We start from the raw sequence: 19309 nt of genomic DNA on the forward strand, positions 1-19309 counted from the left end.
TTCCTTTCCAATAAAAATAAATAAATAAGATACTAAGTGTTCTTCTAGGCCCAGAAATGTGCAGTATATCTTAGAATATGTCCATTAGTGATGATTAAACTTTTTAAAGCTTATGGTTGGGGCCTGGTGTTGTGACATAGTGGATAAAGTCTTCATCTGCAATACCAGCATCCTATATTGCAAATCCCAGCTGCTCTGCTTCTGAGTCAGTGCCTGGGAAAGCAGTGGGAGAGGGGCCAAGTGCTTGGGCCCCTGCCACCTCTGTGGGCCACCTGGAAGAAGCACCTGGCTCCTGGCTCCGCTTTGGCCTAGTTCTGATAGTTGCAGTCATTTGGGATGCGAAGCAGTGTATAAAAGATCTAGCTCTCTCTCTCTCTCTCTCTCCAGGCTCTGTCTTTCAAGTATATTTAAAAAAATTTTTTTGAAAGTTTATGATTTCAGTGAATGAACTTCTTTTCTTCAGAAGACTTCATTCCATGCTGATATTGGATAAGTGAAGCGTTGCCTTAAAACTGGGAAACAGGGACCAGCACCATGGTGTAGTGGGCATGCCTGCGGCATGGCACCCCGTCTGGATGCTGATCCTAGTGTCCGCTGCTCCATGTCTGTTCCAGCTCCCTGATTATGGCCTGGAAAGGCAGCCGAGGATAGCTCAGGTCCTTGGACTCCTGTACTCACATGGGGGACCCAGAAGAGTTTCCTGGCTTTGGTTCATCTCACTTCCTACTGTTGTGGCCATTTGGGGAGTGAACCAGAGGATGGAAGATCCTTTTCCCTGAAGCTCTGCATCTCTAATAAAAATAAAATTAAATCATCTTAAAAGCACAGACACACTCAGAAACAGGGAAATAGACAGGATTAACCAAGGTACATCATGCCTATTTCTGGCACCATCTAGCATGCAATTGAGATTAATTTTGAGATATGTGAGAACTCCTCCTTAGGTGGCACTGAGCTGTGTATACTACCTGTCTTGTCCTTGCCCATAGCATCTTATGTCTTGCTGTTTGGCTTGGCCACTTCTGGATGGATGCAATGGGCATGAGAACATAGTTTGCTGCCCAATGTGCAGGAGGCGGCCATCACGAGACTTTCCATGAAGCTCTGTTTCACTATTCCATTGAGGCCAGACTAGCTTCATCTCTGGATGCAATCAAACTTTTAAAAAAATACTCTAGGGCTTGGTGTGGTGGCCTAACGGCTAAAGGTCCTCGTCTTGAACACACCAGGATCCCATATGGGTGCCGGTTCTAATCCTGACAGCCCTACTTCCTATCCAGCTCCCTGCTTGTGGCCTGGGAAAGCAGTCAAGGATGGCCCAAAGCCTAGGGACCCTGCACCCACGTGGGAGACCTGGAAGAGCTCCTGGCTCTGGCTTTGGATTGGCACAGCACCGGCCGTTGCAGTGACTTGGGGAGCGAATCATCAGACAGAAGATTTTCTCTGTCTCTCCTCCTTTCTGTATATCTGCTTTTCCAATAAAAATAAACTTTTTTAAATAAAAAAGATGAAATTAAAAAAAAATACTCTAGCAATGAAAATACCATATCTTAAAATGATTGCGCAATTGTGAGGGCCTATTTTTTTCTTTTCTTTTTTAAAAAGATATATTTATTTGGCAGGTTGAGTGACTAAGAGAGAAGGAGAGACAGAGCAAGGTCTGTCCACTGGTTTGCTCCCCAGATGGCAGGACTGAGGCTGGGCTAAGCAGAAGCCAGATGTCTGGAAATTCATTCTGGTTTCCCATATATGGGTGTCAAGGGCCAGAGTATCAAGCCATCCTCTGCTTGCTTTCTATCTTTCTTTCTTTCTTTCTTTCTTTCTTTCTTTCTTTCTTTCTTTCTTTCTTTCTTTCTTTCTTTCTTAGGATTTATTTATTTTATTGGTCAGGCAGACGTACAGAGAAGAGAGACAGAGGGAAAGATCTTCCATCTGGTGATTCGCTCCCCAAGTGACTGCAATGGCAGGTGCTGCGCCAATCTGAAGCCAGGAGCTCTTCCGGGTCTCCCACGTGGGTGCAGGGTCCCAAGGCTTTGGGCCATCCTCGACTGCTTTCCCCAGGCCACAAGCAGGGAGCTGGATGGGATTAGAACCGGCACCCATATGGATCCCAGCGTGTTCAATGCTATCATGCCGGGCCCATCCTCTGCTGCTCTCAGGCATTTGCCGAGAGCTGCATTGGAAGCAGAGTAGCTGGGACTCAAACTGTTGCTCCAATATGGAACGACAGCATCACAGTCAGTTTATCTTCCTGAGCCATAACATTAGCCCCTTGGCCCCGTATTTTTAACAACATTTCAAATAACAAGAAACTTTAGCCTGGTCGTATGGTATTTTTTTTTTTGCTAGGGATTTGAACTCCATAGCCTTGCCTTTGATTTAATGCGAAACAGTGAAATGCTTCTGGCATATCACCTTGCATGTTATACACTCAATTCCATCCACTAGAAAGGTCAGAGTTGCCTGCTTGAGTTATCTTGAAATCCTGCGAAGATGCAGACAGGGTTTGCAGCAAGCATCTCCCAGCTGTTTATGACTGATTGTTTCCTAGTTGCTTGTGCACCTGGAAGAGTCATGATTCATGAAGACCCCCCTGGCCATCTCTCTGTGGCATGGTCAAACGTCAGTTTGGGTGATTACTACGTGGTCTTTGTGAAGAGTGATGATGGTTTGGAAGTACACTGCAACACTTCCCTCACCCAGTGCAATTTCGTATCTGAGTGTGGCTTCACTTACTTCATCAGTGTTTTCGCTTACAACAAGGCAGGGCAGAGTCCTCTGGGAGACGTATTCAATTACACCACAGGTAAGTAACATGTGATGGGAGTTTTGGGTTCGCTGAGGTCAGCAGTAGAATGCATCACCCTGGACTTGCCAGCTGGAGGTCAGGGTCAGGGCCAAGGGCTACCTCACATTCTTTCTGTTCAAGGAAATTTTGGTTTCACACATCAAAGCTTAGCAAAGTTTAGAAGTGAAAAGAAGGGTGGGAACAGAGTTTGCTCAATAATGTTCTGAAAAAATTGAACCCCAAATGAAAATCTAGCAGCTACTCAAGGCCGGCTGCAGAAGGGATTGCAGTCTCTCCGGTTGAATTACCTTTTCCCCAAGAGCAAGGCACAGTGATGCCTTGGAGAAGGCACTTGGGCTTAAGTCCTAAGTCGACAACTGACCAGCTCATGTGGTGGGGATGGTGGTATCCACTTGGGACAAATAATAAGAACATAAATGTGAGTGGGTCTTTGTAAATGACAAAGCACAGTGCAAATATTTTTATTAATATTGTTATTGCTTCTGTTAATGATTATTTTTCTCTGCTAGGTTTGGATCTTGGACTAAACAAGGACTATCTCTCTTTTTTTGAAGATTTATTTATTTTATTTGAAATGTGGAATTTCAAGGAGAGCAAGAGAGACAGAGAAGGAGAGAAACAGAGATTTTCTATCTATTGGTTCACTCCCTAAAAGGTCCCAACGGCCAGAGCTGAGTTGATCCAAAGCTAGAGGCCAGGAGTGAGGAGCTTCTTCCAAATTTCCCTTGTGGAAGCAGGGGCCCATCTTTTACTTTGCTAGGCCATAAATGGAGAGCTGGATTGGAAGTAGAGTAGCTGTGACAGAAACCAGCACCCATATGTGATGCTGGCGCCATAGGTGGAAGCTTAGCATATTGAACCAATATGCTAGCACCAGAATTATGTCTTCTTGACTTCCTTATCACCAGTTCTTATAGTGTGATCAGCATACAGGAGATGCATGATTTTTGAAGACTGCATGGAAAGACTTAAAAATAATTAACTATAGTTACAAATAAGACTATTTTGTATGTAAAAGTATCAGACGGATATTATACTATGTTTTGCTAGGATAAAGGATTCAAATAATTGGTATCTTGGAAGTTGAAGTAAGAGATTATCATGAAGTTCTTAAGAACATAGGAAGATCTTCCAGAGGCATGGACTTGAATCTTTAAGATTGGATGGAATCTAGGTGTAACAGGAGTATCCCCAGAAAGGCTCCAAACTGAGTTATATTTTAGTCAGCGGTGCTCTTGAGAAGGTCTGTCCTAATGTAATGTAACCGGGACATCTGCACCTGCCCCCAGCCCTGGCTTTCTCCATTTTGGTGTGTTGAAAGAGTTGTCAGCACTTGAGTAGTTAGGCAAGCATGACATCAAGAAAGAAGAGCAGAGAGGCTTTCCAGCAGAAGGACAGCGACTGTCAAGGAATACAGAAGTGAGGGTTTCCTGTGGAATGTCACAGGGTAGCTGGTGGAAGGTACAGCTGAACATTACAGTTTGTGATGACATTGAATAGCATGCTGAAGGTCTATGCTCTCTGCAAGAGAGATCGGAACAGGACAGACCTGTAAGAGGTTGTGACAACAGTTAAGGAGGGTAGTAGCAGAGCAGTTGGACATAATGAGGCCACCTCTGGCAGCCTGGCCCCTCTTCTAACCTCCATTCCATCCCCACTTCTGCCTTCAGCTCCCTGTTGTCCTAGTGACATCAATCCGGTGATGGTGTCCAGTGACAGAGTAGAAATCGTCTGGTCTCCTGTCCGTGGTGCCGAACTCTATGAAACCAAGGCTGTGGATGGGTACAATACAGTTGAGTGCAACGACACTGTTCCTGCCTGCACACTGTCAGCTCTAGAGTGTGACACCAAGTACAACATCACAGTGTATTCGTTCAGCGAAGTCCGGGGCAGCAATATGTCATGCACATCCCAGCCTGTAACTACAGGTACCTATCGCTTTATTTTCCATATCTGAAGGACTCACCCTGGCTAAATGCTTCAAGATAGGCATTCAACAAGATCTAGGAAAACGTGAACTCATTAAGCACTCTTTGGGGGCCCTGCTGTGTCAAAGACATGCAGAGGAGAGATGGAAGAGGAAAGGGAAAGGCAGGGAACAAAGGGAAAAACCATGGAGAATGCGAGATTTCCCAGTGGTTTTCCTCAGCCACTCAGCTCCTCCTGTGTTTAGCCAGATGCATAGTCTAGTTTAAAGTGATGATGATCTCATTTGGTGGGGGATGTGGGAGAAGGCAATTTAGACCAAACAGCACATGTGATATTTCTGACTCACATATTTCAGCTAATAATCTAAAAATCTCTTAGCTCCTTGCAGCCCTGAAATTAAAAATGTCTCAAAGGACATATTCTCTGTGGTTAACGTGCACTGGCAATCTGCAAATGATGGTGCTGTTTACACTGTGACCGCCCAAGGGGAGAAAGGGCTGTATTGGTGCAGCAGTACAGGATGGTCCTGCGCCTTGGGCAGCTTGCCCTGCGGCTCACTGTTTTCCGTGACAGCTGTGGCAGAAACACCAGCAGGACGGAGCGCGCCCAGCTACAGTGTGGCCCTGGAAACATGTACGTAGCACCGGCAACCTGTGTGGACTTCAGAGGGGAGTTTGGGAATGGCTTCCAGATATGAGCTTTCTTATTTCATCTACCCCAAGTCAGATGGAAATACATTCAATTCAGTGGCCTTGCAAAGAGTCTAGTCTTAGAAAACAAAAATTTCAATAATTTACAGCAGTTTCTGTGCCAATTTCATGAGAAGACTCTGGAATATTCCTGCACGAGCATCAAAGAAAGGATATGAGTACATGGGCTCTGCAAAAACATTTGCTGGAATTCATGTTCCAATCTATAAAAGCATCCAGCAAGTAACCAAATGAGCTAGCTTGCTATTCATTTTGGGTTCAGGATTTTCATATTTAAAAAATGCTGTCTGAATTTTATTTTTCTAATTGGCAATTGTTCTCTTAGAGTGAATACAAACATTAAGTTAATGCTGCCAGGTGCTTAGCACAGTGCCTCATGCACATGAAGAAGGAGTCTTACAGCAGAAAGCTGTTACTGCTTCATAGCACAGCAGGTGAACACAATTTTGCAAACTGCTGAAATCCTTTGCATCTTGTTGTACCTGGCATATCAATATAGATGGCACTTTGAGCTGTAAAAGTTGAAACCTTAAAAGCAGCAGAATAGAAACAATACCATATGCTAAAGCAATTCCAGGTGTTCTGAATCCTGTACAATGGGTTCCTGAAAAATTAACTGTGGTCCTTTGCATCAATGATGTACCATGAAATGCGTAAGAAAGGCACAACACATTTCATTGCAAATGCTATGCAATGTTATAATGAGAGATGAATGCAACCCTTGCTTTGAAATTTACAGTTGGAATTGTTCAAAGTGAGAGATGTTTTTATTGTCAAAAGAAAAAATTGGAGAAACCTAGCATTTCTCATGGACTGTAAAATGCACCACGTTCTTAGGGAAAGCTCCCAGAGGATACACACAGTGGAGCAGAGGGAGGGAACCCAGGGAAACACTTGATCAAAAGCAAAACATTCAGAAACTTAGGACATTACCTGTAACACAGGCAAAATACTCTTCTTGGTCATTTTTCACATTCTGTGAAAATGCATCCCTGATTCCTTTTCTCTTTCTCCAGTGCCATGCTGTCCAGTTGGTCTGACAGTCACTCAGGTCACCCAATCAGTAATTAATGTGAGCTGGACTATTGGGATGGTGGCGCAAACCTATGTGACAGTTCTCGAGTCACACACCGGACAGTCTAAGTGTCGCACCCATCAGAACCACTGCCTCCTGGGATGCATTGCATGTGGAATCAATTACACAGTGACATTAAAAGCAATCAGTGCCTCTGGATTGACTGCGGACTGTGCCTTCCAAAGTTACTCCTCTAGTAAGTGAATCCTAATTCTGCAGTGCCAGAGGCCTTGCCTATTACCGATCCAAGCATAAGCCCTTCTTTTTCTGTTAAAAAGATGCTGCATTTGCACCTTCCTTGCATTAAACATTCAGATCAGTTCATAACATTCTCACAGTTTCTCTCCCGTGGCTTACAGGGGCTTCCTTTGGTAGCTGGTGAATTATTGTCCTTGGTAATAGGTTCAGTTATGAGTTTTCCAAAGGGCTGATTCATCTTCATATGACATGACTGCCAGCAGCACAGAGTAACAGCCTAGCGGGGTGTTGAGAAAACATTCCATCACACACTCTATCTGGGTTGCTTTGTCTCCCTTCTCATTGTTACTGTGTTTCTCCCCGCCTCTTCTAAGCCACTGCAGCTCGTTCCTTCCTGGTCTCTTATTTCAGCAGAGCAAAGCAGGTGTCTACTGACAGTGCTGCTCCTTGTTCTTCACAAAGACAAACCATCCGGGAACAGCAGAGAAAAAAACAAAAGCAGTGCAGTAAGATTCCTCTCCATTGCTCTCATCCACTAAAGTGGCTACTTGGAGCACCATCTTGAAAAAAACCTCCTGAGGATGCCTTCCAGGCTTGAGCAAAAGAGTACAGTGCTGTTAGTGACCTCTGCTCAGTCGCTATCAACTCCTGAGCTGGAGAGCTGAAATATCATTGTGGCATACTAGAGGTGGTTGTCTCCAGCTGGCATTCTAAATGAGACATGGCTTCTTATAAGCTTTGTTGTATCTTCTCTGTCTCCACATTGGTAAGGAAAAAAAAGGAACATGAGTGCTTTCCTAGAGGTGGGTATTTAATCTAGTTGCCAGTTAGAATGCCACTGTCCCACCTCAAAGTACTTGCTGTGGTTCCTGGCTGTTGACTCTAGAGGCCTGCTAATGCAGACGCAGAGAGGTGGTGCTAATGGTTCAAGTAAATACATTCCTGACACCTGCAAGGGAGACCCAGGTTCAATTCCTGGATCCTAATTTTAGCACCAAGCCAGCCCCAGCCATTAAAGGCATGTAGAGAGTGATCTAGCAAATGGGAGCTTTCTCTATGCCTCTCAAGTAAATAAGCAAAGTTTTAAAAAAAATCTTCCTAGCTCATCCCTAAAAGTTATTTTGAGACTCAGAAGAAATCATAATGTGAAATCATGTATTATCTACTATACATTTAACAGTTGGTTTATGCTTTTCTTTTTGTCCATTACTTTCCATTAGACTTGCTGCTAGTATTCTCAATTTACCAGCCAGTTCTGATAATATGGCCTATCACATATCTCAAAAACTGAAAAGTTTAGTTTTTTTTTTTTTAAGATTTTTTTATTATTATTATTTATTTATTGGAAAGGCGGATATACAGAGAGGAGAGACAGAGAGGAAGATCTTCCGTCCGATGATTCACTCCCCAAGTGAGCACAACGGCCGATACTATGCCGATCCGAAGCCAGGAGCCTCTTCCGGGTCTCCCACGCGGGTGCAGGGTCCCAAAGCTTTGGGCCATCCTCGACTGCTTTCCCAGGCCACAGGCAGGGAGCTGGAAGGGAAGCGGGCCTGCCGGGACAGAACCGGTGCCCATATGGGATCCCGGGGTGTGCAAGGCGAGGACCTTAACCACTGCGCCACCGCGCTGGGCCCAGTTTAGTTTTTTTTTAAGTCATCAATTACTAAGAGCCTGATGGACCTGGCACTTTAGCCTAGTGGCTAAAGTCCTCGCCTTGAACACCCAGGATCCCATGTGGGTGCCAGTTCTATCCCAGCTGCTCTGCTTCCTTCCAGTTGCCTGCCTGTGACCTGAGAAAGTAGTCCGAGGATGGCCCAAGGACTTGGGGACCTGCACCCAAGTGGGAGACCTGGAAGAGTCTCCTGGCTCCTAGCTCCTGGCTTCAGATCAGCCCAGCTCTGGCTGTTGTGACTACTTTGGGAGTGAACCAGTGGATGGAAGATCTTTCTCTCTGTCTCGCCTTCACTCTGAAAATCTTACTTTCCAATAAAAATAAACAAATACTTAAAAAAAACCCAAGAGCCTGATAACAAAAAGTAAAGGCTTATTTGCTTATTTTTACTGGAATGCAAAGGAAAAACTCCTATCTTCTAATTCACTTCCCCAATGCTTGCAACAGTAGGGCTAAGCCAGGCTAAGCTGAGGTGTCATCAACTCACACTAGGGCTCCAGTAGGGAAGGCAGAGACCCAAGCACCTGAGCCATCACCTGGTGCTTCCCAAGGTGTACATCAACAAAGAGCTGACATTGGAAGTAGATTGAGACTTCAACACAGTTACTCCGGTATGGGCTCCCAGTGCCCCAACTGGTGTCCTAATTGCTGTGCCAAACAGCCACCCATCAAGGTTTTTTTTTTTAAGATTATATAATAACTTGCTCATTTTAGTCACTGAGGAATCCTGTTTAAGTGCCCCTGTTTGACACCTAGTATGTAGTATTGCTCAAGGTATTTAGAAATGAACCAAAAGCACCTAATCAAGTAGCACTGATGAAATGCATACCAGAGCGTGGTCATCAGCCTGTGTAAGCAACTGCTGTCAAGGCACTTGGTTATTTTTAAAATTATTATTTTATTTTTATAATCTTTACATAGTTGCTTAGGGCACACAGGGCCAAGGGCTACAGGAAAGTGAGTTAGACCATTGTTTCCACATTTTTTTTTTCTGTATCTGGGGTAATGAGGGAGATAATGGGCGAAGCCCTATCCAGCCTCCCATCCATCCCAGGGTCCCTGACGTGGGACGTGCTGCAGGGGCACTGCTAAAGTCGTTTTGATAGTTCCACAGTTCTGAATTGCTACCTATCTCGCCATTCCAAGCACAATGAAATCTCTCCAGAATCCACTGGCTGACATAGTCCATCTTAGAGTCTCCATTTGCCCAGATTTTTCACTGCCAACACATGGCTGTTGTGCCACATCCTCCATGTGCATCTGGATATGCTGTCCACTGCTCTGTCTGAACCTCTGAGGAGGCTCAGCTTTGATACACGCACTCCATGGTCAGACCATGGAACCTGCACCTCTCTTCATGGTGGGGGTTCTGCGATCAGCAGTTCAGTTGGTGGGATCTGCAAAGAATTTTCATCTGAGGTGATCATTTTTATTAAAGCTAACTGCAATCAATTCTATTCAAGCTTCATTCCACTGAAATAAAATGAAACTAGGGCATTATGAAGTTCCTTACAAGAATGTTATATGCTTGAGTCATATACTGTGCAGTAGACATCTGTCAGGTGTAGAATTTTCTAAAAATTTTTAAAATTATTTTTCACTTATTTGAAAGGCAGAGAGAGAGCGTGTGTGTATGTTCTCAGCCTCTGTTTCATTGTCCAAAGGCCAGCAACAGCTCTGAGAGGGGGCCTGGAGTTGCCAGTCAGGAGCTCAATCCAACTCTTCCAAGGTGGCAAGGAACCCAATCCCTGGGAACCTCACAGCTGTCTCCTCTGGTCTGAGTGGGCAGGAAGCTGGAGCCAGGAGCCAGACCAAGCATTAAATCCAGCCATTCTGATGCGGCACACAGGGATCTTAACCGTTAGGCTAAACTCTCTCCAAGTGTGGGCATTTTGGACTCCTTATAGCTTTACGTGGAAACTCACAGCCAACACTGCCCTCTCTCAGGTTTCTGATTATATCATTGAGCACAAAAAACAACAACAACAACAACAACAAAAAACCCTTGAATCCTCTTCAAATCTTGCTCTTATTGAATCAGTCATGAATCATATTGTGTTGCATAGTCTCTACACAGTGAAAGAGGTCATGTTTGTGTGATGGTGGGGTGAGTGATTTTGTGTTGTTTTGGCTCCCACAGATGCTTGCTGCCCTTTGGGGGTGAAATTATACAGGCTGGGCCCTAACGGCATCCGGATCTACTGGCAAGCCTCCAGGGGCTCTGCCAACTACAGCACAGATCTCTACGGCTCCAAAGGCATTTTTACGTGCGCCCCGAGTGCTGGCCTCAGTTTCTGTGATGTCACTGAGCTCCCCTGTGGGGACGTGTACACTGTCATGGTCTCACCGGTTGCTGAGACAGGACTAAAGCTAACTTTCTGTCCAAAGAAAATATATTCAGGTAAAGCAAGCTGTGAATCTTTATTTCCAGCCTTCAACTCAGACCTGTGAATTGAGATCCAGCACAATCACACTTCTTTGCTAGACAGGAAAGCCAAAGAGGGTGTTAAGATACCCACCCGCTCTGGAATTGCAGTACGCTCTCAAGACTTAATTTGGAGACATTCTCCTTTCTCTTCCTTCGCTGTCCCTTCAGAAAAAGAAGCAGGTGGTTGCTGCTGAGCTAGTAGAGCAAATGTATCCATCTTTAAGAATTTATTTGTGGAGCAGGCACAATGGCTCAAATGGCTAGCACCAGGATCCCATATGGGTGCCAGTTCTAATCCTGGCAGCTCTACTTCCCATCCAGCTTCCTGCTTGTGACCTGGGAAAGTAGTAGAGGACGGCCCAAAGCCTAGGGGCCCTGCACCCACGTGGGAGACCCGGAAGAGCTCCTGGCTCCTGGCTTCGGATTGGCTCAGCTCCAGTCGTTGCAGCTCACTTGGGGAGTGAACCATCGGACAGAAGATCTTCCTCTCTGTCTGTCCTCCTCTCTGTATATCTGCCTTTCCAGTAAAAATAAATAAATCTTTAAAAAGGGTTGGTTTGAGAGACAGATGGACAGCACCTATCCACTTGCTCAAGCCCCATATGCATGCATGCAGTGGTTGAGCCTGGTCTGAGCTGAAGCCAGAAACCAGGAATTCAGTTCAATTAGCAGGACCCCATTTCTGTGAACCATCAGCAGCTGCCTGCCAGGGTCCACAGGAGCACAGAGCTGCAGACAGGAGCTGGAGCCAGGGATTGAACCCAAGTACCCTGACATGGGACACAGGTATCTTAATCAAGTAAGCTGAAGGTCCAACACTATTTTTTTTAAATGTATTTATTTATTTGAGAGACCAAGAGACTGAGAGCTCCCATGCACTAATTCATTCCCCAAATATCTATCATGCCCGGGGCTAGGCCAAAGCAAAGCTGGGAGCTGGGAATATAATCCAAGTAGAACAAATTTAAAATGGCTTTCCACTTTTAAGATTTGGAGGTGGAATTTTACGATAGTATTGGAGGTAATGCTATATACCCTGGCACTCTGGAACTTTTATTTGCACAAACTGTAAAGTAGGAGGATTGGGGGCAGGGAGAAATGAAGTTATAAATGAGAACTGAGGCTTGGAAATTCAAGTGGATGGACAGCTTGGGATCACAGCACGTGGCTGTTGGCAAAGCACCTCATAGAGCTGGTAGAAAAACACGGGCAGTTCTCTTGCTCTGTGTTCCAGCACTTTCTGCTACCTTGCCCAGGGCATAGTCATGCATTTTTCTTGCATTTCTTTTTTTTTTCTAAGATTTATTTTTATTATTTTTTTATTGGAAAGGCGGATGTACAGAGAGGAGAGACACAGAGGAAGATCTTCCGTCCGATGATTCACTCCCCAAGTGAGCGCAACGGGTCGATACTATGCCGATCCGAAGCTAGGAGCCTCTTCCGGGTCTCCCACGCAGGTGCAGGTTCCCAAAGCTTTGGGCCATCCTCGACTGCTTTCCCGGGCCACAGGCAGGGAGCTGGAAGGGAAGCGGGGCTGCCGGGATTAGAACCGGCACCCATATGGGATCCCGGGCGTGCAAGGCGAGGACCTTTAACCACTTGCGCCACCGTGCCGGGCCCTTTTTCTTGCATTTCTAAAAAAAAGGAAAGCGATAATGAAGCCCTAGAACTTTGCAGGTAGATACAGGGAGAAGAGTAAATATTGACTCACAAACCTTTACTGATAGCCAGAGTAAGTCATATGTGGATGGTAGGGGTTTGAGATGGCCCTCGCCGATGGAACAAGGCCAGCTCCTCCTGAGGGTGTGTTTTCACTGTCATGTGCCAGTTGCTGATTTTTTTCACTAACTTGTCCACAGGACAGGCCACCCCAAAGCATAGCACTATGGGAAGGGACAGGAATTTATTTTGAGACTGAGGATGACATTTAAGACAAGGAATCTATAGCTCAGTAGGAGCACAGCACCATTTTACAAGTATGAAGTGTTTTCAAATTTAGTTTCTCACTGAATACTCAAAATAAAGCTATGAGGTGGGTTCAACAGGTTATTTATTTCAAAGGGAGAATGACATACAGAGAGAGAAAGAAAAAAAGAGAGAGAATCTGTTTGCTGCTCACTCCCAAGGACTCTGCCAGGTTCAACCCAGGCATCAGGAACTCCATCTGAGTTTCCCACATGAATAGCAAGGACCCAAGCACTTCAGCCGTATTCGGCTGCCTTCCCATGCACATAAGCAGGAAGATAGATTGAAAACAGAGCAGCTAGGACTCAAACATCAATACAGGATGGCAGCATTGCAAGTGGCATCTGAACCCGTTGAGCTATAATGCCAGCCTCAGTTCAACAGATTTCTACCTCCAGGAAGCTGAAAAGCAGAGGCTCTCACATCTCTGTCTAAACTCATTCACTTCTCCTAACCTCTGAATCTATTCTCCCTCTGCTCACGGCATTTTATACTCCTTGCTCTGCTGTCTCTGATCAGGTGCACTGGCTAAAGACCCTGGAGCCACCTTCCCTCTCCCTTACCCTACAGCTCCAAGCAATCTCCGACTCCCGTCTTCACCTCCCCAGTGGCTCCTAAGTCCGACCTCTCTTCACTCCCACAGCTGATTTTTCTGCTTCAGGCCTTTGTCACCTCCTTCCTAGACTACTGCACCGTCCTGCCTCCACACTGTCACTGCAGTTGTACCTCCAAAAGCTGATCTGATCCTGTCACTTTCCTGCTTCAACACCTTCAAACAGTTTTTCCATTGTCCCGTGAAAGCCAATCCTCTGAACAGAGTCCCTCATCATCCCTCCTGTCAGTCTATCCACCTTTCCACCATCCGGCACTACAATACGGGTCACCAGCATCTCTAGCAGTGGTGTGACCTGCTGTGTTATGACACCTGTCCCAATAATATGTTTTCAATGCCTATTTGTTTCATTTATTACAGTAACCTGCTCCGGAAGTACACTTGGAATGGGTGAGTCATTTTTGTTTCCTCGTGGATAAAATAGGAGGGAATTTTTGTTGTTGTACTCTGGGAATAATTTAATAAAATCAGGACCTAGGACTGACACTTCAGGTGGTCAGAAAGGCATGTGCTATCTTTCATGTGAGGGATTCCAGCTATCCATCCCCAGGACTGGCTCCCCTAATAGAGTGCCTCCCTTTAGATTCCGCCTGTTGAGATAAATTCATTTGGATTTTAAAGTCTTTTCCATGTTGTAAATTCCTGCAGAAAATGTAAATTTATTTAAGAGGCAGCTGCTTAATTTCTCCTTCAGGATGTGGTTCCCAGTCCTGCCGTCTATTAGAATCATTTGGAGAGAGCCTGGCATGATGCCTTAGTAGTTGAATCCTCACCTTGCAACCACAAAGATCCCTCGTGGGTGCCTGTTTGTGTCCCAGCTGCTCCACTTCCCTTCTAGCTCCACTCACAACCCTAGTTAGACTTGGCTGCATGAAGCCTTCCTGCCAGTACACTCCTCCAAGAAACCTTCCAGCAGAGACCAGCTTCTCTGCAACACCTCCCTCTACTGGCAGATCCTATGCCTGCAGCCCGCGCCACTGCAGGATTATTCAAGCTCCTACCTATTTAGCTCTTCCAGAAGAATTTCCACACAAAGCATTGAGCTGAGCAAAGATTTATTTCAGTTGGAAACATCCTGCTGCAACAGTCAGGCGGACAGGTTTCAAGAGAGGAGAAACCCCAGGCATTTGTATTTTAACCTTAATTCTCATAATACCCCTAACTTATTGGTTCTCTAAGTTGGTCCTAGGCCAATAACATCAACATCATCCAGGAGCCTTTCAAAAATGAATTTCTGGAGCTCCACCACAGACCTACCAAATCACAAAAGTTTTAAAACAGATTTATCTATTTTTATTTGAAAGGCAGATTTACAAAGAGAGAGAGAGAGAGAGATCTTCCACCTTCTGGTTCACCTCGCAAATGACCCCAATGGCCAGAGCTGAGCCAATCTGAAGCTGGGAGAAAAGGAGCCCTTGGATGTAGGGGCCCAAGAACCTGAGCCATCCACCACTGCCTTCCCAGTCCACAGGCAGGGAGTTAGATTAGAAGTGGAGCAACCAGGTCTAGAAGCCTATATGAGATGCCAGCACCACAGGCGGAGGATCATCCTGTTGAGTCACTGCATTGGTCCCCGAATCATGAATTCTCTACTTGGGGTCAATCCGTATTTTTAAAACATTCAATCTGTGTAATTATTTCTTTGAAAGTAAATAAAAACAGGAGAGTGGAAGAGAGAGATTCTCTATCTATTAATTCATGCCACCAAAGGCCCACAGCATCTGCAGCTGGGTCAGTCTGAAGCCAGGAGCCAGGAACTCCATCCACATGCACCATGTGGTTGGTAGAAGCCCGTGTACCTGAGCCATCATCTGCTGTGTCTAAGGTGCACTAGCAATTGGATTGGAAGTTGGATGGCAAGCAGAGCCAGGGCTCCATCGCAGGCACTTGGATGTGACAGGCACACATCCCGTAATGTGGTTTCACCTGTTGGACCCCAAAGCCTGTATCCACTCATCATCTTTCCACCAAGTCCTCCACGTGATAATGATATACACACAAGTTGGAGAACCACGGACCTAATTCCACAAAGCTGTATTGATGCTGGAAATTTGCTGCAGGGAGGGAGGGAGAGGAAAGCAATCTCTCAAAGACAGCAGGGCTCTAACAGGAGGCAAAATTGGGTGGGGGAGGGTTGTGCCTGACATCACCGCACAAGGGCAGGTTTCAGTGTGGCCTGCACACCCTGGGGTGCTCTGGGGAAGTTTGCTCTTGGCTGCTGCCTCAGCAATGGAACAGGCGGAAGGGCTCCCTGGGAAGAGTGCTGGCACTGCCTGAGTAGCAAAGTAAGCAGGCCTGGGAGGGAGAAGCTCCTGGTCCCACGTCAGGACAGTGAGCTCAAAGAGACTCTCTGGGAAAATTCATTTGAAGAATTAAGAAAGAGATCACTTCGGGGGGGGGGGCGGTATTAGCTTGAAAAGTTCTCTCTTTGAATCAATCAAATTTTCCTTATTTTTAAAAAAGATTTATTTTTCTTGGAAAGGCAGATGTATAGAAAGAAGGAGAGACAGAGAGAAAGATCTTCCATCCACTGGTTCATCCCCCAATTGGCCACAATGGCCAGAGCTGAGTTGATTCAAAGCCAGGAGCCAGAAGTCAGGAGCTGCTTTCTGGTCTCCCATGTGGGTGCAGGGTCCCAAGGCTTTGGGCCATCCTTCACTGCTTACCCAGGCCACAAGCAGGGAGCTGGATGGGAAGTGGAGCAGCCCAGACACAAACCAGAGCCCACATGGGATCCTAGCACGTGCAAGATGAGGATTTAGCCACTAGGCTATCGCACTGGGCCTCTAAGCAGCTACTTTATTTCTTCCTTTCTTTTCTTTCTTTTTCTTTCTTCCTTTTTTCTTTTTTCTTCCTTCCTTCTTTCTTTTTCTTTTTTAGCAGTTTCTTAATTGCTAGTCAACACCCTCTGAAAAATTTGTGCTTTTTAGTTTTAAGAAGCTGTCGGGCCCAGCGGCATGGCCTAGTGGCTAAAGTCCTCGCCTTGAACGCGCCGGGATCCCATATGGGAACCGGTTCTAATCCCGGCAGCTCCACTTCCCATCCAGCTCCCTGCTTGTGGCCTGGGAAAGCAGTCGAGGACGGCCCAAAGCTTTGGGACCCTGCACCCATGTGGGAGACCCAGAAGAAGTTCCTGGATCCTGGCTTCGGATTGGTATAGCATCAACCATTGCAGTCACTTGCGGAGTGAATCATTGGACGGAAGATCTTCCTCCCTGTCTGTCCTCCTCTTGGTATATCTGACTTTCCAATAAATAAATAAATCTTAAAAAAAAAAAAAGAAGAAGCTGTGAGCATGTTTAATGCATCCTGCTTCCTCTTCCCTTTCTTGCCCTTACCAGTGATTTACAGAGGGAAGAGAAATGCAGATTGACATGCGAGCCCCAGGAATCGCCAAAGCAGAGATGTCACCAGGTGAGTAACTCACGGGGACTTTGTGTAATTTCACAGTCAAGTTTGTCGTCTTCATTTACACAATTCTTATTTCTTTTCAGAGTCATCTCAATGGTTAGTGATTAGAGTGAAAAGAGACCTACTAAAATACAAAATGCCTCTAGGATAGGAAAAGCTTCTTTGGCCAGTGGAAGACCAATTTCTACTCCATGGCCCAGGTCAGGTGTGTCCTCCTCCACTCAGCAGTTCCAGGTCGGCAGCTGGGAGGATCCCATACAGTCATGGAGCCACAACCTCCTCCAGCAGGGCCAACATAGGCCAATATGAAAGGTCTTCTCTGCAGGAATTTTGTCTGAAATGTCACATCTAGACACACCACAGATGGGAGCAACGTGCGTTTCAGCGGTGTTTCATGGACACCAGCCCTCTCCAGGCAGCCTGCTCGCCACTCGGGCTGGCAGCATTCACTGCTGGCAAAGACAAGCCACCTTTCAACAGAGATGATGCTTCACCCAATACGGCACTGCATCAGCACTCAAGAACATCGGTTGGGAAAAAGGAGCTGGCAAGCAACCCATGATCACAAACACCCTTGTCACCAAGCCAGGGTGGATGCTGAGCAGGTGGCAGGGTTTGCTGAGTCAGAGCATCAGTTGAGAAGAGGCATCTGCAGGAGTGTGTGCAGGTGAAACAGGAGTTGCTGCTGCTCTTGCTAGAAGCCTTGTCATCTTTGAGCATGCAAAGACAGTGCATGCAGGGGCAACCAAGGGCAGAGCTGCAAACTGGCAGAAGGATGAGCATGCTGCTTTGGATGGAGGATCATCCATCTTGTTGGCTCTGTTCCCCACTCAGTCACTGCTTCTTCCATCGTTGGAGAGACAAGATGACGATATACAGAAAGATCTGTTGTATCTAGGAATATGTATGTCCTGCCAATGCCAAGAGTGTAATAAACAATAATGTGCGTAGGATTTGTGTATTCCACACACATAAATCCAGCTGGTGGTTACTTCCCCCAAGCATGGCCATGAAGCAAGAAGTCTGGGTTGAGAGCTATTTCCAGAAGAAACTAGAGTGTGGTGTTAGGTTTGAGGAGAGCATAGGTGGAAAGATAAGCTTCCCTTCTCTGTCTTGTTTTCCTTCTGGGGTAACCGAGCAACACATACTCCAAAAGGGGATATAGCTTTCTTTGGGAGCCTGATCAAAGAGAGGTGTCACCAGAGCATCTACACTGGAAAAGCAGAAGGACCAGAGACATGGGGCTCTAGAAAGGCTCAGGAGGCACAATCAGGGCAGGGGGCAGGGTTGCATCAGCAGGTGCCTAGAATGGAAGTTAGAGGTGGGACTCGAACCCAGGTACACAGATTGAGGATACAAGCATCTTTACTGCTGCTGCAAATGTCAGCCTCCTGTGAGTGAGCAGGGGTTGGGCTGGTGAATCAGCACCACTCAGGGTGCTGTAGATCTCAGGCTTCTGCCTTGGAGAGTTGACGTCAGTGGCTTTCACTCCAGGTGGGAATACGTACTTTTAACAAGTTCACACACAGGTGATTCTGACACATGGCAGGTTAGGGAACCTGAAAGGATTTGCTTTGGTGATCTCAGAAGCAGAATTTTAGCAGTTGGAGACCAGAAAGTATTGTCATGATAGGCATGGGGGTGCAGTGGGTTAAGGATCTGCTTGGGATACCAGGGCATCAGAGTGCCTGGGATTGAGTCCGACTTCTGCTTCTGATCCAGCTTTCTGCTGATACACTGGGACATACCAAATGATGACCTAAGTATTTGGGATCCTGTCACCCATGTGGGAAACCTGAATGGAGTTTTTGGCTCCTGACTTTGTCCTGGCCTAAACCAGGCTATTTCTGGCATTTGGGAGTGGGTCAGCAAATAGAAGATCTCTCTCTCTCTCTTTCTCTCTCTCATTCTGCCTTTCAAATAAATAAACAAATGTTAAATTCTCAACAAGCAGGAGAAGATGTAACCCTATAGTCTGCAAGGAAAGATTGGTGAGATCTGGAGAGTTCCTGGGGGGGCCCATGCCTTGGGAGGGTGACTGTCCCACTACAGAACTGGGACAACATTCTGGGTGGTATCCCAGGTCCCCTGGAAGACTCTGTGCTGAACCTAGGTGCCAGCAAGTGTGCCCTGCAAATAGAGTGTGTCTGGGGTTGACAAGGACAGACAGGTGAGAGGCCAAGTGGCTTGGGAGGCCAGAGGAGTGGGGCCTATTCAGCCACACTCTGCAAATCCCATGGCCCAGAAAGAAAAACGGCCACCTGCTGGGCTAGGTGTCTAGGGCTGAGCTGTTCTGTTCAGAATTCCATAGTAGAGGACTTGTGCAATAGCTCAATGGCTAAGTCCTCACCTTGCCAGCACCAGCATCCCGTATGAAGTCAGGTTGTGTCCCAGCTGCTTCCACTATCCATCTGGGCTCACTGCTTGTGGCCTGGGAAAGCAGTAGAGGACAGGTCAGAGCCTTGAAACCCTCTACTTGTGTGGGAGGCCCTGAAG

General features: G+C 46.2%; 1 protein-coding gene across 1 annotated transcript in view; it reads left to right on the top strand.

The window, feature by feature from the left end:
- FNDC7 (fibronectin type III domain containing 7) overlaps nt 1-17725 on the top strand; it is a 29521-nt gene extending 11796 nt beyond the window's left edge. Inside the window, exons 6-13 of the mRNA XM_040998783.1 lie at nt 2552-2806; nt 4480-4737; nt 5117-5371; nt 6465-6719; nt 10537-10797; nt 13763-13792; nt 16744-16816; nt 16897-17725. Of these exons, the coding sequence (XP_040854717.1) occupies nt 2552-2806; nt 4480-4737; nt 5117-5371; nt 6465-6719; nt 10537-10797; nt 13763-13792; nt 16744-16775 (1346 nt within the window). The 3' untranslated portion in view covers nt 16776-16816; nt 16897-17725. The remainder of the gene's footprint in view (nt 1-2551; nt 2807-4479; nt 4738-5116; nt 5372-6464; nt 6720-10536; nt 10798-13762; nt 13793-16743; nt 16817-16896) is intronic.
- Nucleotides 17726-19309: the final 1584 nt, after the last annotated feature.

Source organism: Ochotona curzoniae, unplaced genomic scaffold (genome assembly GCF_017591425.1).
Source record: "Ochotona curzoniae isolate NIBS_2020 unplaced genomic scaffold, NIBS_Ocur_1.0 scaffold_1037, whole genome shotgun sequence".
NCBI lineage: Eukaryota > Metazoa > Chordata > Mammalia > Lagomorpha > Ochotonidae > Ochotona > Ochotona curzoniae.